A 24,647-nucleotide genomic window follows, 5' to 3' on the forward strand; every position below is an offset into this window, starting at 1 on the left:
GGGGATGAGCCCAGGAAATTCTGCCACTAGAATTAGTGTTGTCTGCTGAAATGGAAGAAGGAGTGGACATACGACATACCCACATGCTGTGTCCCCATGTTTTTCCTAGTACTTGCTGCAGTGTTTTTACTGACATGTACACAACTTTTCATACAATCTTGCTGCAGATGCTGACTCGGAAGCAATGCTAGGCTAGTTGTTCAAGTCCCCAGACAGGCTCAGAAAATGCAAAATATTCTGAGATACCTGTCCATAAATCCCCTCACTGTTCTAGGCTTCTCTTGTCACTCTTTCCTGTTTAAATATGTGTCTCCTTCATTCTGTGGAAAGACATACAGTTGGATTAGCTGGTTGACTGTACACTGATTGTAAGAAACAAAACCACAGAGGAGCAGTGATTTATGGTTTTAACCTAACCTGAAATTAGAAGTGTCCTTGGTAATGAGGCTGCAATAAAGCCTGTCAGATAGCGGTAACCGTCACTTGTGGAGCAACAGTAGCCCTCAACAGAAAAAAAATAAGAAGCTTTAGTGGTATGATGGCAAAGCCACCTAACCTTTATTCATACTAATAATCACATAGTTTATGCCACTGGTGGAGCTAGTTGCTACCATTGACAACATACTGCTGAGACCAGTATACATACTGATCCTTCTGCAGTCACCAGGACCAGTCAGAATTTCACCTGGTACTCACACATGACCTCTTGACATGGCAAGAGCCTTTGTGCCAAGGGACAAAGGTGTGGATAACGAATCATTATGCATTTCCATTTTGTTTTATTCCTAAAACTGATTGAGGAATCTGATCCACTCAAAATGTTGAGCTGGTTTCAAAAACACCCTGAAAGTTGTGCATTCAGCATTGATGATGCACTGAAAAGCATAAGGGTGATGGAAATTCAAGACAACTATCTGCTGAGGGGCAGAGCTTCCAACAGTGCAGTATATCACCAGGAGGATTCAGTGTCTATGGTGAACATACTAGTGTGGATACCACCAGATTTTCACTTGAAGATGAAAACCACTCCAAATCCAAAGGAGCCAAAGGGCGCAGAGGATGAGGCCACTACTTGAAGGCAAGTGAGAGTTAGAAGAGGTTTCCTTTTATGCTGACAGGCTCTCTAACCTTGTCATTGCAACGGCACATAAAGAGATTAATGAAAAGTCAGATGGCCCTGACCCATGTTTTGCTGTTCTTGGAAAGCCTAGTAATAAATTTGTTGGACTGGGTACAAATAAAGATAAAAATAATCCATCAGCAAATGTTACTCATGTCAATATGAAAGAAACTAAATATGAAGAGAGTCCACCTTCCAAGAAGATGTTTTTTTATAAAGAAATAAACCAGTCTTCCAATAGAAATGAGCTTTTCCAGAAGAGAAGGGTGGGACAACAGAAGAAGGAAAAGTGCCATTACAAAAACACTTTGGCCAAGATGAATTTCCAAATAATTTAAGCAAAGATATACTAATTTAGGCAAATAATGTGGTTTCAGTCATGGTGGTCTCAGTTATGAAGACCATGGAAGGTCAGGCAAATTATTCAAATATAGCTTGTATTGTGCTGAAAACCTGTTAGTGAAGCACTCTAAGGCTGTGGTTTCAGACTTAATAGACTCCCATATGAAAAGTTTGCATGACATAGCAGGCAAGCTCTTGACTAATTCAGATTTTGCTTCTTCAGCAAAGCTGACTCTGTTCACCCTAGGCAGTCATAAGGCTGCAGAAATTGTACAAGCAATGTTGAATCATTTTCATTCTACCTTGATAGTGCAAAAAAAGTCTAGCGTATGCCTCTGTGAAGACAGGTTCAAGAACAGATGCAAAGGCTCAGAATTGAGGTCTGCAGCAACAAGGACTGAAACATTGCCAAAAGAAAAAGAAATGACCTGTGCAGATGCAGTGGGTAACCACATTATTAAGCAAGGGTTTACCCTCTGGCATGAAAACCAAAACCAATGCATCCAATGCTCAAATTCACAACCAAAAAGGGAGCTGAAACAAGATCACCGAAGAACATGCCCTGGAGTTCAGAAATCTGGGATGTAGCCAAAACGTTACCACATTCATGGGCTTGATTGTGATTGCATTAATGCCCATAGGTTGTCATCTAGGCTAGCAGAAGAATGCCAACAAGAAAGCAACAGAAGGTGGCAATGCTAGCAAAGCAAGTCCCAGTGCCTTTGGGTTGTTATTACAGGCGTCCCATGAACCCACCTTCGAAACATTTTCAGAAAGATGTTGGGATCCATCAAAAGAAGCTGAAGAACTTCTGATTCACAGAAGTCAGATACTGAAAGGCAGAAGTCCAAGAATGACATGTCCAGTGCTACATTAATGCTAATCTGGAAGTTACTAAACAAAAATAGAAGAGGGGTTTTTTGCTTGCAAAGTAGAAAGTCAGCCTGGAAATCCAGTCATTGATGAAACAAACCAAAATACTGGCAAAACTACTAAGGGACATATTGGCCTTTCAGACACTGAGCAATCCTGTGAAGAGGTCATATCTGGACCGACTGAAATGCTTACTGATCAACTTGATCTGAGCAGAGAAGACAGCAGCAGCACACAATTTATTGGCAGTCTGGTGGATACAGTGCTAAAGCTGTGTCTTATGATAGTTAAAAACAGCAACTCTGAGTCACTTCTGGCAGAGTCAGGGAGCAGGGAGGATCAGTGGGCTCTAGGGGCATGGGAACTGCTGACTACATGGCTGGATCCAGTAAAGGTGCTGTATCAGGACACAGCGTGGTAGTGGTGAATCGGAATCCTTCTGACAATGTGTGTAACAGCTCTGAGCCCTCTTGCAGCGGATGATTGCCTGTCAGGCAGATGTGCCTGCACGCTGCTTCTCAGATGGCGGTGAGTTCATGTATAAGCAAGGCAGAAATTAGAATGTGATTGGACTTACGTATTTGGTTGGTTCCCCCAATCTTGCCGCCTTACGGGGAACAAAAATCTTTTTCTTGAGAAAATCTTTTGTAGACATTTCTCCTCTTAAGCTAGTGCCCTGAGTAGCAATGTGGGCTACTACTAATCTACTGTCTTGTTACAAAATAGTAAAATAACAGGAGATAAAGACGTGCAGAAAAATGTGTTCCTTTAGCTCAGCACAAAGGTGGTGCAAAATTATCTTATATGCTATATTTCCCACAAATTCAGTGGGTCTAATTTTAAAGGTAACAAATATATTTGCTTTCAACATTTATTACGTAAATTAAGATGTTTACATTCAGAAATGTTCTATAATGGCATTGCCATTTAATAAAGAAATATTCACACTCTAAAGATTATGAGTTTTTCACAAACATTTTTACCCATGTTACTGAATTGCTATGGATTCTGAGTATCAAATAATTCAGAATCCCAAATTACTTTTCTCTCTTTATTTATTATATTTCTTCCAACTTGGACAATGAAGAGCAGTCTGAGCTGTGTTTAGAGTCTCCTCCCCTTTGCTAATGACCTAGCAGACAGCAGCTCTTCACCTCTTGTGATCATTCCGTTTGGCAGCTTCTTACAGAATCCAGCCATGGAGAATGTAAGCCTCCAACAGCAGGATGGAAGTAGAGGACCGAGGTGCATCTGCTACATCATGCTCACTCACACACAGCCACATGCATGTGTACAATCTCTTCAGTTCCCCTTTAAAATAACTGACGTTATCGGTACATCTGCTATCTCACACCCCTGTATCACTTCTAGTGTATAACACATTTCTGTTTCGTTTCTGCTTCTCTGCAGCTTCAGAAGCTGTCATCAGTAGCAGTGGAGATGGGGTGCAGAGTAGGAGAAATTTTACAAGCAATGGTGAAATAGAAGAAGGGAGGCCAGTCTGGTGAGGCTGTAGGCAACCCCCTTCAGTTGCCAGTCTTGAACTGCCTGCTTAATTACTCGTGAGCGGGGCCATCGCCTGTCACCTCCTTACCAGCAGCATGATGCTGGGCCAGCAAAGCACAGCATGCTGATGTCAGCCAAGCACTTAGCAGAATTCCATCATCTCAGACTCATTTATACACCAGTGATTTGTAGAAGCTGATAATAGTTGTACTACTCCTGCTTGGCAAACGTATGAATTAAAAAAGCATGCAAAATAGCTGGGGAAATCTGTCTGAAAAAATGTCGGCCACAAAAACTAGCGTTTACCTGCCTCCTTGAAGAAAATTTTGTGTGCTCTCCTTGGCTGCCTCCACCACAGAGTTCCTATCCTTCCTCAGTATCTTTCTTTAGGCAGAGTTTGGTCCAGCGCATCCAAGGAAAAGCAAGCTCCTTGCTCTCCGGAGTGACTCAGGGTTTGCAGCAAAGCAGCCTGTCACTCATGCACTCCATCCAGTCCTCGTCCCACAGCAAGCGCTATGGGTTTAGCATTCCTCAAACTTCGCTCTTTATCCACTTGAAAGCATTTGCGAGTTTGAGACTGGTGTCTAAACAACCGAGTTTTTTGTTCTGTAACGCATAGTCTGTTCTTTAGAAATCTGCATAGTGACATGAGAAAAATCACAGAGATCCAGGGGGGAGCACGTCGTAACACCAACTTAGGGACTGGAGGTTAAGAGTGGTTTTGTATAATGTGGAAAATAGAGAAAATAGTATATTACTGAAATTTTTAGATAATGCCAATAAGAAAAAGACAAAAAATACCACTGAGGGCATAGAATATGACCTAGAAAAAAATTACATTTTTAACGTAAGGAGAGTTTGCATACAGTATCAGGAGAGACAGAATAATATAATATTTATAATGTAATTTATAGTATCAAGAAAGACAGAATTTAGAAAAATGCAAGGCAGCTGTAAAAAAACCTGAAATAAAAATACACAGTGGAAAGCAGAACCCAGGAAAACAGCACCAAAAGAGACCAAGGAGTGGCAGTGAAGATCAAGCGAGGTGTGTTTGCAATACACTATTATATAGAGGAAGACAGACTATAGGCAAATATGTTAAGGCTTGACTTAACAAAGTACAAGGGTACCATAGTTCTCAGTTGTACACCCCCCTAAGATTGCTCCTTGAACAGTAAATCTGGTCCAAGAAACTACTTTAACAAAAAAAATGCTGAAATAATGGAGGAAATTTAGAAGACAGAAAATTGATAATGGGCTACGAGATGTGATTTTTTTTGAATAATTAAATGTATCTATGTGGGTTACAAGATTTATGTGAATGGACACATAACATGATGACTGCTTATGCAAGAGATCTTTAAATATTAAAGCAAGAAGGGAATTTATTTGGAAATGTACTAGAAGGCATAACTAAAATAACAGAGGTAAAGTAAGTACCAGTAAGTAATCACTACCCTTCATCAGGATTTATAACTGTGTACTTCGGAGCTGATCCTGGCCAGTCATTTGTGTTACTTTATGAACATTTACATAGCCAGTAGATACACATTAAGGTTACAAAGAAGGTCAGTGAATTGAGAACTCGCACGTTTCTGTTCCTTGCAGCCTATTGAACGCATTTTTGCCCAAGTTTGATCGTGTTTGCACTAGCATTAAATCTGGAATTACTCCGTTGAGTTCAGTAAACAAACTGACCCTCTGCACCCTAAAAGGCTCCTGCGACAGAAATAGGACCATAGTGGGGAGACAGCAGGAGTCTTGGGTGACCTGGGCTGTACCTTCCCACATGGCTCAGCTCCCTGCATGGGCAGATTCTGCCAACCCGCTATTTCTCAGCAGGAAACGGGCATGGCTCGTGCCAGTAGCCTTGCCGTATTTTCCACCACTGAAGTCCCTCAGAGAGGATCCTGCACAATGAACTCAGTAAATTATTTTGTCCAACACAGCTTCGCTGCACTTAATCTGGTGAAACTCAACATCAGTCCCTTTCCATGTGTTCGTAAGATACAATGATAGAAAGAAAAAATATCAGATAACAAAATTCCGCTCACAGTGAACAGGAAAAGTTTCATGGAGAAAAGCGTTCTGCACAGCTGGAGGACCACACAGATCAACCCCATTTGCCAGAGTGTAGCGATGATCTCATTTCAGTGCATGATGTAGTTAAAACAGGGAGGTCTAATTAAACCTCGCTTTGGATGGAGAAATAGTATCAAGAGCAGGGAGAAGTGGAAGGATTGGTTTACCCTGTGGCTATCATCTTTACAGAGCTAGGAGACAAAGCTTCTCAGACTGTAGGTTAGTTCATTTGGAAACATTACCTTCTGTTTCCTTCCAAGAGGACAAGTAAGAGCGGTCAAGAGCCCGTGGGAACATCCGATTGGAATAGTTAGAAAAGGACACAACAATCACAAAGTAAGTGTTGGAGGCAAAGGGAACCAAGATAATTTTTATATCTGGTAATGCGACATCTGACTCCTGTGTGTAAGTTACAAATAGGTTCACTATGGGAGTCCGTAGATCTTGCACAGAGCAAACACAGACTTTCCCATTGCTGCCATCAGCTGATATAAGGTCTTTCATGAAATCGTACTGTGCTTGGACTTGTGCTTATGGCAGGAGTTGGTGAGTGTGCCACTGACAGAATGGAAAACTTTGTGTTAAAGAAAACATCTAAAACAAAATTATTGCTCCTGGAATCGGAGGAAATAAAAGTCTCTGAAACTGATATGTTGTTTTTCTCTGTAACTAGGTAAAAAGCTGCTGCCAACAGTGCACTGGGTGGGATGTAGTATTTCTGTCATCTCTGCCTACCCACATTTTAAAGTTCCTTGCATAAGCAAGGGTCTGGAGTTCGAATTGATTGCTCTTATCAGGTGGAGAAGGAGTCTTCCTCAATGGCTTTAGATCTCCTTGTGAACAGGCAGGTAGGGAACATAGCTGGTAGCCAAGGCAGGTAAAAAAATATGTCTAATATCTTGCTAGAATTGAAAAACTAAGAGATTGCCAATACCTGCGTTCATGAGGGTTTTTTACCAGTTAGTCACGCTGCTTTCTATGATTTATCTCATCACCTGAATTCCTCTTCACCTACTTGCCTAGTTTTTTCTTCCAGCTAGTCTCAGAAATTTTGAATATCCAGTATTGGTACAATTCTGTGTCCATAGAAGCCAGCAAGAGGAATTTTAATGTTTACTAACGTCAGTGAATCAAGACCTTGCTCAGACTGCCTTACTACACATCAGCTGGGGTGGGTGGGAGGGTGCCTGTCACCTTACTCACTCTCGGAAAAGAGTGTTCAGCCGGACGGCCGTCAGGCCGTATCGCTAGAACTGGCTGTTGGTCTCCAGGTGAAGCTTCAGGGACTCAACACCAAAGCTATTTCCCAGGGCAGGTGGTCAGTTTAATTTCGCATTGTAAAATAGCACGAATGTCTAAACACTTCCAGCCAAATTTTCAGTGGAGGTATAAATCAGCTGCTAGACTGTTACCATGAGTGCTGGGGGATTTATTTGTGTGCCTCAGTTGCAGCAGCAGCAAACCTGAGTTTGAAAGTCCCAGCTGAGCTCCATCCATTACAGTGGTGCTTTAAACACATCAATCTAATTTGCTGTCCTCAATCAGCCAGAAGACTCCTTTGTAACATAAATGATTTCCAGGTTTTGCTTTCCCACTGAGGATATTATTTCAGATTATATTTCCCCAAGTATGTTAGCATGCATTTTCCAAGCTGAATCCCGTTTTATTTTCAGCCCACATTTCAAATGCCTGTGTGTTATTTCTCTGTCATCTTTCATTTGCAGTTCTTCATCTCATATGTATATTTTCTTAAACTTTAGTTTGTATTTAAATGGATTTAAAACATTACGACACACCTTCCCAAGTTTAGCATGTTCTTGGCTAACACTCCTTTCTGTTTGTAGACACAGAATCAAAGAAGATAAATTTGCAGGAGACCTGAAGAGGTCTCCTGGTCTATTCCCCTGCTCCACCATAGCATCAGCACTACCTAAATTGTTCCTAGCAAACATTTGCCTGGTGTCTGCTTAAAAGTCTCCAAAATTAAAAATTCCATGATTTCTCTAAGCAATGTATTCTGTCCTATTCTATTAACCAGCCTTACCAATAGAAAAAGTGTCACAGCATTTAGTTTAACTTTCCCCTGAAAGACTTGCAGTGGTTGAATAATCACCAGTTTGATCCTTCGTCTTAGCCAGTTTTCATTCCAGTGTCTTTTTTCAGGTTGACCTGAAATCTGTGCCCCCTTAAAGATATGCTTCTGAGTAATTTTCTGTGAGGGTGAAAGAAGGGAATATTACCCATTCCTTAACAGTCTCATTATTACTTTTTTTTTTATTTTCCAGGTTTAGCTTGAGAGTGGTCCATAACAAAAGAGGATTTTGGAAGAGATCTCAAGGAAATGCTTTGACTTGCCATTTAAAAAAGTTTAACAGCACAGCAACTACAATAGCTAATAGCCACACAAAGACATCTTAGGAAACATTTTACACAAAAGACACAGTGAGAGCAGATTCTAAGAAATCTCAGTTGTATTTGGCAGTGTAGTGGTTGTAGGTCAATTCTTGAATTTTTATGTTAAAGCAGCAGTTCGCTGCTGGTGAGGGGACTCAGCCTGACAGGCACAGTGACTTCAGCCTGCAGCCCTCTGGACCAAATACCTTTCGGAAAACAGAGTGGGATTTACATTCATCTGACTGTTCCTCCAGACCCCTCAGTGGGGGGCACGCGTGGACTGATAAATTCATCCTTACTGCCTTTATGCCCTTTTCTTCCCGGTCTTCTGACCCCAGACCACTATGAAGAATGAAAAATATTTTGTGTCTGCAGCCATTGGTCACTGAGCACGTTACTGCAACCAACTTTTCGCTTAATGTGACTCACAGAATAGCCATTGGTTGGTAGCAACTTCTGGTAACTATGGGCCTCAATTGGATCTCATCCAGTCTCTCGCAGACCAATTCAACACTCAGAGAGACAGAGAAATCTTTCCATCGACTTTAAAAAGCATTAGCTTGGGCCGTCTCCATAGACTTCACCTTCTATCACAATATTCTGAGTCACTTAGCTGTTACTTGTAACCTTTTAGAGTCTGTCTGTCACTTAGCCATAAGTAAAGCTAAAGACTTCCTCTAAAAATGCCTGAAAATTATATCTTAATTTTATCTTGATTCCTAAATATTTTACACTGCTGTGTTGCTGAAGGCAGTCAGGCCCCAGGCAGGCCAGAAGTTTTTAGCAGGATTACATTTGCACAGGTCAAAGATGACCCCTGGAGGACTAATGAATGCTGGCATAGCGGTGTGCTGGCGATAGAGTTGTGCTGGGTCTTTAAAGAGAGATTTCATTGCCTTTAACCAAGTGCCTGACAGCTTCAGATTACTAAATGCTTTTTAGGAGCTCACGAACAGGGAACCAGGGCTGGCAGAGAGCCGGTGAAGGGCAGGAAGGTATTAGCGCTGCTTCTCTTACTGGGGTCAAGGGAAAGCTTTACTTAGCCTGTTCACCCCTTTCTCTGTTTGAGCCATTTCCAAATCTCTTTCTGGACAGTGGGAAACTGCGTGCATCAGCTGATCTCGGAACGACCAGTGTCGGTCTGTGTTCAATTTCTCCTCTACCATTCCTTTGCTCCCTTTTCTCACTTTCTTCCTTTCAGGCCATTCTTTCTCCCTATCTTTTCTGCTGCTTCACACTCTTTCACCCATATCTCTTTTCACTCCCATCTGCACTCTTCCACCAATTGATTTGGTTGTTTGTTATAATCTATGTATTTACTTGTTATTATTTCAATTGCAGTAGCGCCAACAGGCCTGAACTGAATTCCCATTGTACAGTTTAAATGTACAGCAAGAGATAATCCCCACCCTCAAGAGTTTATACTATGAGTGGGCAAGAAAAGAGAAGCAAAATGATTTTCCCAAGGTCCTACAGCAGGTCAGTGGCAGAGCAGAAATTAGTGCTAAAGTCTCTCAGCTTGGTCTCCTGAGTCTCAGCCTAGTCCCTGTCTATAATATCCGTTACTTTTCGTCCTCTTTTTTTGTGTGAAAGTACATATTTTGTTCCTGGAAGCCTTGATCATCTGTCCATGCAGGATCAACCTGGGAAATGGTAGGCAGAGTTTTTGCATTATTATTGTATGGTGTTGTCCTCCCACACCTTTTTCCCAGAACTTTGTCTCCAAATTTGAGGCATCTCCTGGGATTTGCTTATAAAAGTGTTATGCTGTGTCTGCTTTTGCTCCAAAGCCTCGATACACTTGGTGCACTGTATGAGCAAGGCTGCGCCTGTTCTCAAAGCCAAACTTGTCCACTGCTTTTCCAGCATGCTTATAAGCTTTTAGCACTCTCTGGAGGAGGAGAGTTTGAATGCTTTATCTCCTAAAGGTGTGTCATAGCTCCTTTATGTAAGGCATATGACACAGGGATAAGGAGAAACAACACAACCTATGCTATTTACATACCTTGGGTTCAGCTTGCGTAACCTCAGGGTAGATACTCTGAGCCCTGAGCCTGGCCTGCTTAACCCTGCTTCGCACCTCACAATACTGCTATAACACCAGCCATTCCTCTGCTTACTACAGCAACAGGGAAAACTCAGGAATTAACACGTTTCTGGAATAAATTGCTTCAGTGCTCTGTTTCCCTTTGAGAATGAGGGATGAAATTATCTTCGTAACTCCTTTCACCTTGCCTTTGCCACCTCAGCTTTTGGTGGAAACTCTGCAGGCGTACTTCCAAGAGCTCATATGTGAAATAACCAAGGAGGTATGTGCAAAAAAAAAGCACCTTTACAAGACTAATCCTGAGAGATTTTGCCCTCTCTCTCCTCCTTTTTCCTAAATATTCTCCTCACTAGATCGAAGCGTAGGGTATTATCACTTCAACAGTCACCAGGTAAAAAAAAAAGCCTATATTTTCAGTCACTTGAACAAGTGCTTGTCTAAATGGTCCTTTTCCAGCCCTGTGGAAAGAAAGCGGAATTTTTAATCAGTAACTTTGTTAAAGTCAGTCTGGGCCATATTAGCATCTAAGAAAGCAAAACAAAGAAAAACCCCAAACCCAGCACACAAGCTTATTTGAGTGGCAAACAGAAGGCATAAAATTAAGAAAGAATCTCTGTGGATGGTTTCCTCTCCACAGAAAATCCTGAGCTTGGAGACATTTTGACAAGCCAAATGCTGGGGTTGTATGATTATAGGTGCTGCTGTCAGTAGATTTATTTTGTGGGTTTCTTCAGAGATTATCTCCAGTTCCGTGGTTTTGTATTCTGATGCAGGGCGCGTTTTGTATTTCGATTGCGTATGTGTTGGAGATATTCATTAGGCTTTCAGAAGGATATTCCATAGCTGTAAGCCTTTTAAATCACATACAATGTGTTTCTTATTTCCCTATGGCATTCTGCTTGCATCTGCTTGGTATGTGGAACGTCCAGGCCAGCCGCATTTCAGTGGACCGTTTGTCTCCCAGTGATGGAGCACGTGGCTGATAATACAGGGACATGTAAGCATTCATGGTGCTTTTCTTTTGAAAGCACGTGCCTAGTGTTTAACACAGTCAATACTTTTAGGGACAAAAACAAGACAGAATTGTCCTCTGTACCCAAGAAGAAGGGAAAATATTGGAGCATTTGTGCTTGCGGAAACTTTGCATTTAAGTTTCATAGAAAAAATAGACTTGAAATTCCTCCTCCTAAGGCAACGATGAGGATTCGCAAAGAATGTTGATTATGTTTGCTAGTTTATTTGCTAGCGAAAACCCTGGATCTGTCTCAGTGGCTACAGAATCAGTGCATTCCTGCTTCACAATGAAATAGTTTACTGAGGGCCGCAGCAGGCAAGCAGGGCGAAGCCTGAGGAGAGAAATGCTGCAAGAATATCCGAGAGAGAAATCCTCCTGTTCTTCCTTTTTTTCTTTACTGCACTCATCGCAAAGGAGCAAGGAGAAAAGCCTAAGACATGGGCTGGGATTCCTTAAATTCCTCAAACACCATGCAGCTGCCTAAATGCCCTCGCCTCTACCAAGTGTTTTCCCACAGGTCACTAAGCATCTGAACATCTGCTGCTGGGTAGATGTACTTCGCTCCTTTCCCTGAGCAGGGTGAGTGCACTGAACCCTAGTTAAGCTCTATTAGTCTCCACAGGAGCTCTCCATGTAGTTCAGCTGCAGAGTTGAGTCTAATCAATGTTTTCAGAGCACACTTCCTAGGTGAGGCTCCACGCACAGAAGCCAGAAAAGGAGTTTCTTTCCTTGCCTCGTGCTGGGCACTTGGATGAAATAAATAGTTAACAGCCAGGGTCAGATCTCTCTTCAGCCCAAGCACGTGTGTATTCACGTCTCCGAAGCAGATGGTGAATATTCAGGTCAACAACTTCAGAAGAAGAGACTAAGACAGCCGCCCTTCCACAGATAGCTCTGCGGTTGGATGTTCATCTCAAAGGCGGTAACCGTAGCAGGCAGAGCAGGGGCTGCATCTGAACCTGCCATGGGCTGTTCCTTTTGTAGAAGGCTGTACCTTGCAAGCAGGAGTTTTCTTGGCTCAAACACAATGCTCCAGAAGCAAGCTCATGGGTGGGAAGCCTAAACAGGGTTGGATGCTCTCCTACAGAAGACTAATATTATGCCATCTCCCATTTATTGGTGACTACGTAGGTGTCTCCCCTAGTTTTTGGGGATGCCGTGTTTTGGTATGCATGACTCTCTGCATGTCTTATTTTCTGGGTGCCCTGCTCGGTCAACGACTCTGAATTCCATTGAACGCTTTTGGTTGCCTAAAAGCTATGCATCCGTTCATGGATCTAGCACAGAAACTTCCTCACAGGACTCAGTAGACCTGCTAGAAGAACTCCACAGAGTTACGGGGACAGCTGTTCTCCCTGCCTTCCCTTTTCAGCAGTTTCCAGTTTTATGTAAAAGGGACATTGGGTGTATACTCTGCCGTTTCCAAAATGAAGACATTTAGTGAGATGGAGACTCACTGCATTAAGCCATAATGCTTCATAAAAAATTGTGAATGTCAGTTCATATTCACTAAGGAACTGCCATGGTTTTAGTCTTTTTACTGCTTATTAATATTATTCAAAGATTAAAAAAATCCCAATATTGTGCTTTTTAATGGGGAAAACGGCAGTGCTTTAGTAACTCTGAATCTTAACAAGACATAACTGTACCCATTTTGTTTCCCCACTTAAAATTTTGCACGGCATGACGGAGCAGGAGGCGCCATCAAATGGGCTCAGTATCCCCTTTCACAAATAAAGCGTGTACAAAGTGTGTCAGCATTTCAACTGGGGCCCTTCTCCCGAAGGCCGTTAATTAGTGCAGAACGCAGACTTCAGTTCTTTTGCCAGGGTAGATGAAAATGATTTTGGAAGACAGCCCAGACAGAGGAATTTGTCATAGGTTAGAACTGTTCCAACTCTAAGAACCAAGTGTACAGCTTATGCAAATCACTTTGCTAAACACAGATTCTGTGTTAATTTTTTGAAGGCTTTTTCTTTGACTAGCAACAAGAGCTCACTTGCCAGATCTTGTCTGAAATCAAAAAGAAATGATTCCTTCTCTGCGCCCAAAAAAAGAAAAATGTTTCTAGTCTAAAACATGTCGAGAAAGAGCTAGGATGTAAGAATAAGGCAAATGTTCATAGGAAGTAGAAATGGAAAAGCCCGATGACATCACCGCTCCATCTGCCCAGGGCCGTCAGATTCCTCAGTACAATGTGCTCCACAGTACATTGAAGATGAGGCTGGAAGAAGCACTGAGCAGTGTCTCAGACTGCACTGAAAAAATGGGTCTACAAATTGAATGTCAGACCATTTTCCTGATAACTGGCAGGTGGCATCACCGTTCCATCCAATAGGCCTATTCATAGCACATAAATCTGAATGCAGGTAGGTCTGGCATCTGTTTCAAATTATTAATGCTGAATTTTGTCAACTTCTGTCAAGTTTTTTGGTGCTTTAAAATTTACCAAAGCAACATTTGAAATACTGGCAAAATCAGCAAGAAGGCAAAGCTTGAATGTGAATTGCCCAGCTTCACATTTTAAGGTTTCTAAATGTGGGTGCGTACTTACATGGGAGATGAAATTCAGCTCAAAAAGCAAGACCTCGTATACCTTTATCAACCTCACAACTATTATGCCTCCCTTTAGAAGTTCCTGAAAATGCCTCAGTATGGCAATACTCTGCAGGGATTGGCAATCACTAGTGTTCAATTCAGTACAGAGCATCAGAGAGACTTGCAATGTGATCATCTGCAGTAGAAAGTGTCTGCTCATTTTCTTTAGCTGACATGTTAAACCAGAGTTGACTGACTTTGTCACCACAGACTACAAAACCTCGTTAGATTAATTTTGTTTTGATTTCCATCGTACCACCTTAAAAACTGCTTTTGAACGCTAAGGGGGAATAATTTCATTTGGGATCCACACAAAACTAAATCACCTTATCCTTGATAAATCTGGAGATTCAAATGGGAAATTGACCTCAAAATATAACAGGTGTTTATATTTAGGGTTTAATATATGAGCCATCTATTGTAAGGATTTAAGTGTCTCTTAATTTATTACAACCCATAAAATACAGAGTAAATATATCTAGTAAAACACTTTCAAATTATTAAAATAGCTCTGTTATGATCTTTGGGAGTCAAAGCTTTGGCAATTCCATATGAATTATACATACTTTTGTATGCATTCTTTTTAAATAAATATGTGTTATTTTCCTAAAAATGAGGAATATGACACAAACATACATGGTACTTAACACATTCTTCTACTTTTACATTCCCTACAAGCTTGTGAATCTAATTTCTATAGTGATTTCCAGATCTAATGACTACAATAATTTCCAGTTACAAGGTTGTATTTTAGACTGAAAATGTTAAAAAAAGAAGATCTTTCTTTGCTACTATGACTCCCTGTTCCCACAGTTCTTTACTTATTAAAATCTTGCTCTGAGGTCTACAGGAAAAGAGTTTGGTTATATTGTCACAGACTGATATCTGTTTTCTGCTCCAAATCTTACGGAAGCTTAAGGAAATGCTTCCACCTTTCATTGCTGCTATTTTTCATCCCAGTCTTCTTCTGTCTTCTGCATTTAAACTCAGTGGCCTCCCGGGCAGGTGAAATCTGTTTATACAGGACCTGGACAATAGGACTCAAGTCGTATTGGCTCCTTGCGTGGGCTACCGTAAAGCTAATCAATAGAATTATGGAATCATAGAATGGTTTGGGTTGGAAAGAACTTTTAAAGGTCACCTAGTCCAACCCCCTGCAATGAGCAGGGACATCTTCAACTAGACCAGGCTGCTCAGAGCCCCATCCAGCCTGGCCTTGAATGTTTCCAGGGATGGGGCATCTACTACCTCTCTGGGCAACCTGTGCCAGTGTTTCACCACCCTCATGGTAAAAAAATCTTCCTTTTATCTAGTCTGAATCCACCTTCTTTTAGTTTAAAACCATTACCCCTTGTCCTACCGCAAAATACCTTCATTAATCTTTTTAGTCTCAGTACCAAACTGCACAGAAGCTTTTTTAATTACCAGGAATTGTGTCTTCATCTCCATAATGCTTGAGAAACAGCTCCCTGTCTTTAAACGCTCGTTAAGCACCAGTAGCTGGCTGCATTGGATGCCCCTGCACTATAGGTGCTGCGTTGTTGCACGGAACTCAGCAGACGTACCTGCGTCCTGAAAGCCAGCCCTGTGCTTGCCTTACCTTGTGTGCCAGGCTCTCCAAAGCCCGCTAGGTGAGGAAAGAAGTGGAAAAACTGAATTCTCAGAATTTCAGGAGTGGTTTTGAGCCGGGACGGCACACGGAGCTACTCCCCGAGCATCCCATCCCTGGTAAAGGAGCTGCCTTAAACCCGGGCAGGGTTCAGAGCTGCAGGGAATTGCTGAGGCCTGGGGAACTCAAATCTAAACCCAACGGAGGTGCTGAAGTTCTGAAAATAAAGGGTAGCCATACGGGTTAAACTGGGAATATTTGGTACGTTTATAAGGGCAAGGCCTGAAATCCCAACATTACCGGTGGCAGTGACAAAAATCCCAGCAGATGGTGCCAGCACTTCCCTCAATGAAAACACTAAACAAAATTCTGAAAACAGGCACCGAGAGTTCATCAAAGAGAAACTGGATAAAGGCTTTAGGGTTTGCAGCCTGTCTGGTTCAGCAGAGCCCGCGAAGTGATGACACTGGTGTGTATATAATGCCAGGATAAATACAAAAAAGATATATTAGATATATTCTCCTTTTTAAAAACGTGAATGATTTCAGAAATATGTTTGTTTCTTAGCTATTTTTAAAACAACTTTTTTTCTTTCTTTTTTTTTTTTTTAATCCACAGAATTTTTTCAGGAGAGTGCTGAGTTCAGTGAAAGGAGAAGACAGACCTGGCTTTGAAGCAGAGATACTGCTATTGAAAATAGGATTGCCACCACAAGCAGTGTGCCATAAACACATCAAGGCTTAAGCAAAAAAATCACTGGTTGAGGTTAAACCTTAGACTTAACAATGGTCAGAAAATATGTTTTTAAATTTGATACCTTTACACTACACTCTGGTTAGCATTTAAAGCTCTATTAAGTAACAGTGCTTAGCTATTGCAGGGTGTTTGTTTGTTTGTTTGTTTTTTCCCCAAGTCCAACATCAGCAAAATTTCAGAAATGCCATTTTTATACTCTTTTAAAGGCAGTGGGAGGAGAAAGAACTTTATTCAGATTTAGCCACATCTCTGCGATGGGGCTTTAGAGGAATGTTGTCTTGATTTCTCTGCTTCCCATGGTGTTTTCTACTAGAAGGGTTAAGTATTTCCTTCTTTCCTGCTTCATCTCATCCTTCACAGAACAGCAGAGATCTGAAGCAAAACCTCCAGTTACATCAGTGAGGCTACGTTTTGTTTCAAGGTCCTATTAGAGCGACATGTGAATTTGCCCCGTCCCTTACTGTATTTAAGCCATTTCAGCTGATTGAACTTACAGGCATTTCAGACGAAGAAAACATAGGTACTGACTGCTGCTGGGGACTGAAAAAAAAAAAAAAAAGACATCAGTTGCTGCCTTTTGCAAAGGAAACATGTCGGTCAGAGAATAAGCTGCATTCCCAGTAGGATCTTTGAAGTTGACACAAAGCATTTCTAGGAATTATGCATGTTTCTTTCGATGGCAATTCAATGCGTTTCTCTCTCTCTCTCCCCCACCTGCCCAAATCTTTAGCTTCAGTTCGACAGAGTGGCTGAGAACAGCCGTTGACATCCTTCCCCAGACATATAAATGTAAAAAAACCCCTGAGGCCCGATTGTATCTGTCGTTTGTACCAACGCTCGTGGGCCGCGAAGGCTGAAAACAATCCTCCCCCCTCCTGTGCCAGGACGGCGCAGTTATTGTTGTTCTGGCTGTTTTGTCCTGCGGCGGTGCCCCCAGCGTCCCCTGCACCGAGCCCGGAGAGACAGGGAGCAAAACCCAGCCCAAGCCCTGAACCGCTCGCAAATCGGTCGAGCGGATAAACGAGAGGGAAACGATATTCGTTATTTCCATTTTGCGGTCAGAGAAGCCAGACCCAGAGGCAGTGGCACCAACGGTACCCGGAAAGCTTCTTGGCAGAGCCAGGAGCTGAGTCGGGAGCTTGTAGGTCCCGGCTGGTTCTGTTGGCCAAAGGAGTCATCGGTCTCTCCCGAAATAGCTCCTGCCTCTCCAGTGTAAGGCTGCTCCTCCCTGTTGGCCCTTCCCGGGGCCCCGGGCCTGGCGGGTAGACAAGTCTGCGGGAGGTCGGTGCGGCACGAGGCTCTTCCCGGCGGCTGCCAGCCTCCCCCGGCAGCTGCCTGGAATTCCCTCAGCCCGGGCCGAGGGGAGCGAGGGCAGGTATCCCACCGAGGGCTGCAGCAGGACCAGTCCTCGGGAAGAGCAGCTTCTGCCCGTCCAGAGCAGCCGCCGCGTTTCCCGCATCCTCAAGGAGAGCGCGCGTACGTCTTCGGTTCCTAGCCAGGTCAAGGCGGCTGCCGTTTGCCACCAGTTTGCACGGTGGGATCGGACTTCCCGACTCAACCCGAGCTGGTGGTTCCCCTCCTCTCCTGCCTGTGCTCCGCGGGGCTCCCTGCAAGCTGTTGTTTGCAGCGAGTGCTCCTCCTTTCCCCTTTCCCAACTCCTGCACCTTCCCTGGCGTTATCTCACCTCTCAGCGTCACCAACCCTCCTTTTCGCTTGCCCCGTAACCCCTTCCATGTAGCACACGCTGGCATTTTGGGCTCCCTGCCTTGCGCTCCTTGCCTTCTCCATGCCTGCAAGCTCTCCGTTGCTGGAGTGAGAGCGTTCCCCGCTGCACCGCAACAACTCGCTTCCATCTCTTCTTTGGTCTCGTTTTACAACATATGAACTATACCTTCCCCCTTTCTGTCATTTTCTTTTCTGCCATTCTTCAATTTTCTGCCTTGTGCATATCCAATACTTGTATTAGTCTCTTATATTTTCTGTTTATGATGTACATACGGTTTAATTCCTATTGTGTCTATTTGGTTCCTATATAAAGCAAAGTTTATTGTTGGGGCTGATCCAAAACTGGAAGGAAAATGCCATCACTTGTTTTTCTCCCCATCAAAACTTGAGGTTTCACATTCAGCTTTCTGAGTCGGTGAGAGATTTGCTATTTTCAGAAACACTGTAGTCAAACCCTCCAACTCTGTTGTCCAACAAAATCTGAAATCGTGCTGAAAGTTTTCACTGAAGCTTTGAGTTCTAGCCAGCTCTGCCCTACTGCTGCAGTTCTAAAATAATGTCACTTTGTGGCCATTTCCTAATAAAGAGCTGCCAGTTTTGGGGGAAAACAGTCCATTCTCTTTAAAAGGATTGCCAGCCCTGCAGAGTCCATCTCACACAATAAGATGCCTAAAAGAAGCCAGAAGGATGCCCCGGGTTCAACAGACCCAAACTTTGGAGGGAATTTCAAGATTGCTAAATTCTGTCACCAGGCAGAGCAAGGCTCTTTGCAAGCAGTGTGTATTCTGTTTCCTGTGTGAGCTATGCACATTTAGCACAGGAAAAGCACTTTGAAATGTCATCATTAACAGCAAGCAGAAGGTGAAGCAGAACTTCTTAGGAGGTAACAACAGCAAAAGCAGCACAAGTTCAGAGAGGTTTTACAGCTTATATCATGGGTAAAACCTGCTTTTCTGCTGTATTCATATCCTTGCTTCATTACAGGGGGTCTGAGGTGCCACAAAACGGGTTGGGAAGACATCTCCCAGCACAAGGGAGGATCACTTGGGGGTACACTGCAATGGGCTCAGGAGGGTTTTGTTACCTCACGGCTTTGAAGTTCATCCCTGCACCTCCTTGGCCTGTGTTACAGCTTGCACTTCCATCGTTCTGAGCTGGACATCCCATGTGGCAGGGGTACCAAATTATATTACTGGTAGATACAAACACACAGGCATTGCCCAGTGGATCATTGTAAGAAGTACGTGTTGCTATGCACCCTACCGTTTCCAAGAGGACCAGAAGAAGTGAGGACCTTAAATCAGATCGTAACAGTTCCGGGTGTTAAGGCAATGAGCAACAAGCATGTAAGATACGACATCTTCACTGCTTTTCCTGGCTATGGGAAAAAATATGCGTGTGATATTGCTCACGCGCATAATGCTGAGGAGATCTGACCGCAACAGCAATGAAAGACCCAACTGAGCACTTAAGCACACACCAAATTTCATGAAAGTGCTTAACTGCCATTGTTTTCTGTGGGCTGGATTACTTTTTTATACTTTTAGAGTGCTCTGCCAAACTGAGGGGCTCAAATCACCCCACTGAGGTTTCCAAAAGATAAACAGTAAGAGCACTTTTAGCCTAGAGTCCTAGTGAACCCACCATGCCTACCTATAGAAGAAATGACTGGAAGAGACCCGAACCCGATCACGGTCTTTGTCACACGAGGCTCTCGCCGGGCACAGCAACGTCCCAGCTCTGCATTCTGCACGCAGCTCTCCTGGCAGCTGCTTACAACAACGGGGGCTCTATTCCTTCTCAGCCAGGCAGGAAAACAGAAGCACGGTGAAAACATAAGCTGCTCAGACAAGATTAAATGCAAGCCATGTAGTGACAAACACCACGAGAAGCATTTAGGTTTCCTTTCTCAGGTCTGTGCCCTTCTGCCTTGAGTGGATGACACTCTGGGACTGCTGAGCTCACCTCCACCTGTGTGGCCATTTGTGCGTTCCTTGTCCCCGCTATAGACATGGAAATATGCTGGAGTCCTACCTGAGCTCAGCTAGCAGAGATTTCTCAGTAAATCTGTGAGCAGATTTGCAGCTGAATGCAAGGACAGCAGCATTTCCACCACTTACTATCATAAAAGAAGTCACTGGGACAGACCCCAGTGCTGATCACAGAGCTCTGCCAGTTCATACCAGCACTTGATCTGACTGACTCACTGTGCTTTCCTCTAAATCAGAAAACAAAGTCGTTTTCACAAGTAAGCAGAGGGGTCAGGAGGAGAAATTTTAAGGCAGAAACTTTCAGGCTATTTCAGATTCCAGCTTTTACGCAGAAGCAATTAACAAGCGAATACGTGTTACATGTCCGATCTTGGCAAATTCTGTCCCAAATCAGCACAGTGCTGTGATTAACTGCATGGCTTGCACTGCATAGTCTGTCTTGTAACAGTTGGAAGAACGGTCTTTTCCCTTGATAATGCCTGAGTGTCAGGTTCAGGGAGCCCGTGTAGATTTGGTGGCCGTGCCTTCTCTCCTGACTGAGATTAGCTACCATCTGGTGGGGCTTCAGAGAAGAACCTGTCCCCATTGTCACTTCCTTTGCCTGATGGTCTGTAACATCTGACCTCTGCTTCACAGGTCGTGGCCTTCACCTCCTTTCTTTCCAATAGGAATAATGACAGCAGGGTTAAGTTTATATGATACCTCTGGTAAGTGCTACTTGTGAGCACTGGGCTTTTGCAGCACTCCTACTTTCTTTGATGCTAAAGTTTCTGGTTTGACCTCCTTGCAACATTAAATTAGCCTGCCCTATCTGCCACCAATCTGGCCCCTTGGTTTGCAGGGATCTGCACTTCTATTTTCTCTTGGTCTGTGAAAACCCTGAGCTGAAAGGTGCCTACCAGTTGTCTTTGCAAGGGTAAAAATTTTTTCTTTTCCCATGATCAGAGCCTTAAATTCTCTCTCTCATTCAACTATATAGCTCTTATTTCTTGGTCCATGTGTTACTGATGGACTAAAAGGCCACCAACCATCAAAGCAAGAGATGGTCTTGGCCCCAAAGCACTTCGTCTCTGATGTCAAACGGGGAACATTTTTCAGGTTTTTTTTTTATTCAAGGACTGAATTCCATGGCAAGACTCCCATCAGCTACTGCGAGAACAAGATTTCATGTTAAGTGACTTCCTTAAATTCACAGCAGAATGTTCTAGCAAGACAAGTATGGAGCCTTAAATTCCTGAATGTCCGTTCTGCCCTGTAACAGCACAAATGCATCCCCCCTTATACAGACCCTGCGCCAGCATCACTGACAAGAAAAGCATTTCCACTTGCAGGCTTCGGTGTAGCGGGACACACCGTGGTCTTCCAGTGTCACTCTTCCTACCGCTGTGCAGTGTCTTCCCATTCTCATTACAGAGACTGAGAAGCTCAAGCTGACAAAGACGACTTCTGCAGTGAATTTAGGGTCCATATAAATGGTAAGCTCGGCAGCCTTGGAAGCAAACATCTAGCCACATATAAGAGGTGTAGACATGGGAACAGAAATACGAATGCTCCTTGTGTGAACCTGCCGATTCCTGGGCTTGGGGTGGAAGCTCTCCCTGTACAATGATAGGGTTTTACTTTCCCTGGCCATTCAGGCATGTGTTTTTGAAGAATTCAGACAGATGCTGGTGCTCTGCTCCCCTGGAAATCAGTTCGGGTTAGACACCTAATTGCTTTTAGGTCTCTTAACTGCCATGAGAGTGGCAAGAAGAGATGCTGAATGCGTTGGCAGTTTTTATGATATACCTGCTAGCATCCTGGGAACCAGACTGTGAAGTCCCACAGCCATCTCTTGCCAGTCCCTGCCACCGCCTGGGATCACAGAGCGTGAGCAACCTTTGGCTCACAAGCTCTGCAAGCATGTGGCTTCGCTGCCTGGCCAGCAGCAAGGCTGTGATTACACAGGGACGGCTGAGCAATCTCAATCCCTCGCTCCGGGAGGAAACAAGGCAGGAGAGGTGAGAGCAACCATCCCTAGGTCACCTTGGGAGGGAGCTGCAAGCCCGGACCTGCCACAGCCTGTGATGGAGCTGGGACCCTCAGGCATCCATTATGTACCTGTCCCAGGGCACCTCTTCCCAAGCTGTCACACCGCTTTCAGTCATGTGCAGGTTTTGGTATGCAGTTCCTGGATGGGGAAGGCTGGAAACTCCTGAGGCACACTTCACCGCAAAGATGCATTAAAGAAGTACGGCCAGATAGTGCTGTCACTGAGATCAGGGGCTGCGTCGGGTGCAATTTCCTTCCTAGGTGCTTCTCAGCCTTGTTTCTCTGACACAGCTATGCAAGTGCCACACGATCCATTGAAAAAAGGTGTTCTCACCACTGGTACCATCTCTTTGTGGACGCTTTGCATTTCGTTCCCTGCTCTCTCATTGCTAGGAGTTGGGCTGGAATGCTGCTGCTGCTGCTGCTGCCGCCCCTTGGGCTGGCAGGGGGCATTTCTTCCAGGCATCCTTTCTCACTTTGGAAAATATTTTCCAAATTATTAGTGAGGAGGCTTTTAAAAAAGGTTTCAAAATGGAACTATTTCCAGCCATTTCAACAGACATGAAAACAGCTCGGACTGGATTTTGGAGGAAAAGAAAGAAAAACCATGAGGCTGTTCTTGACGTTTTGAAATAAAGCCGTGATTTTTTTTTTAAACTCAACCAACACTATCCAGCACCTTCCCCAGGAGCTCAGCTCTTGGGCGAACCAGGCAGCAGAGAGGCCCAGCTCCCTGGCAGGTGCTGCCAGTGCTGATGCCGGTGCTGATGCCGGTCCCAGTCCCGTCCCAGTGCTGGTGCCGGTGCCGGCGGAGGGTGGGCGCGTGTCGCCGGTGCTGGAGGATGAAGCTGCCGCTAGCCCCGGGGGTGCTTGGCCCCGCTGGGCTGGCCCCAGCACCCCCGCTCCCTGTGAAGGTGTTGGAGAAGGCTGCTGCTGTAGTACCAAAAAAAAAGAACAGCGAGGAGAGCAGCCTACAGATGAGACTTCTGGGAGAGACAAGTTTTCCGTGTTCTCTTTTCCATCTGCTTTCGCTCCTTCTCTGCTTTCACTTACCTGCTGAAACCTGAGCTGCTGGGACGGATTCTCTTCTGCAACCGGCCCCCACTTCAGCAGAAGACGGCAGCATAAAATGGCTTACCTTTCCTGAAGGGCTCCTTTCTGCTGCCAGCAGGACTGGGGGTACTTTAACAGAGAATGAAGCCCACTGTTTCATGACTGCTTTAGTCTGATGTCCCCGAGCGTTGGCTGGCAGTACGTGCAGGCCAACCCAGACATGCAGAACTGCTCGACTTGCGTGCGAGTAACATGAGGCGCGCAAAGATTTACTTGTCGTCTTAGCTAGGGGATGCCCTCTTAAGGATACTTACGTATGTTGTACACAAGATCCCTTTTTGCCAGAATGGATAATGAGACATTTTCGCTGTGCGTCCAAGAGCCTAGAAAACCGTGGGGAAAATATTCCAGGGCATCTCTCTTTGGATTTGGCATTTACTGTAGCATTCAGAAGTTAACCACACAGCTAATAAAAGAATGTGCAGTAATTCATTTTTAATGATCATTTCCTGGGTGTGGTAAGTGGTTTTGTCGCTTTAAATTCTTATGCAAATAAAATCAGGCTAATCTTCTTAAATAGGTAGCTGTAGCTGTGTCAGCCTATTCTGAGCTGGCAGGAGAGCTGCATAATACTTGGAATTCTCTAAATTGTTCATGTCAGTGGGATATCAACAATCGGCACAATAATAATGATAATAGGCATGTGTTTGCTTGCAAAGAAATTATTGCATAACTAAGGGCCTCATTAAGGGTTTTCAATACCTCAGAAGAATGCCCCTAACTTTCTGATTGTTTTCATCCTATTAATACCAACATCACACAAGCCACTCCCCAAGAGACTTCTAACAAGCATGTTGTTTTAATCACTGGTTAGTTAGGAAATTCAGATGCAGCAACATCTTTGAAATGCATTAACAGTGCAGTTATGCCTGGTGTGCTTTGATTAACAGAGAAGAGTGCCTGCTTATGAGGCTGCCGTCTCTCCAAAGTAATGCTCTCTCATTCCGGCTCTCCTGGATCATGCAACGATGCTCCTAATGTGATTCCAGTCATCCCGCATAAGAGGGAGAGGAGCAGTAATTGTTAAATGTAAACCTTCTAGTAATTTCTACGCGATGCTTCTAAAAAAGTGAACAGTACCAACACAGCCCCACCCCAGCAACACAGGAAGCCAAATGACAGCTCCGTGGCGTTCAGGGGAGATCACCCACATCAACAAGGCCAGGGCATCACAGTCACGAGCACCCTGCGGTCTGACAAGTTCCAGGGAGTACCCATGCCCTGTCTTCCCACAGCACGGGTCACAAAATGCTCCAGCACCCAAAACACTCCAAAAACCTTTGCCACCAAACCTGCTGTGCCACAGGGAGAGAACCAGAGAGATGAACAGCCGGGCCAGATTTCCAAATCGCACATTTAGGTGGTGATGCCCAGACGACAGGGCAGTCTGAAGGATGCTGACAGCCCTGAGGATGCCCTGTACGCTTCTGAGACTGGAGTCT

General features: G+C 44.0%; 1 protein-coding gene across 1 annotated transcript in view; it reads left to right on the plus strand.

Annotated features, from left to right (window-relative positions):
* The first annotated feature begins 1,059 nt into the window (after positions 1–1,059).
* Positions 1,060–24,647, plus strand: part of AKAP3 (A-kinase anchoring protein 3) — an 87,902-nt gene continuing 64,314 nt past the window's right edge. The window contains 9 exon segments of the mRNA XM_049822280.1: positions 1,060–1,231; positions 1,378–1,569; positions 1,572–2,046; positions 2,552–2,677; positions 2,725–2,786; positions 2,789–2,863; positions 3,746–3,839; positions 9,700–9,799; positions 10,570–10,629. Coding sequence (XP_049678237.1) covers positions 1,060–1,231; positions 1,378–1,569; positions 1,572–2,046; positions 2,552–2,677; positions 2,725–2,786; positions 2,789–2,863; positions 3,746–3,839; positions 9,700–9,799; positions 10,570–10,629 — 1,356 coding nt within the window.

This window comes from Accipiter gentilis, chromosome 18, assembly GCF_929443795.1.
Source record: "Accipiter gentilis chromosome 18, bAccGen1.1, whole genome shotgun sequence".
Lineage (NCBI taxonomy): Eukaryota > Metazoa > Chordata > Aves > Accipitriformes > Accipitridae > Astur > Astur gentilis.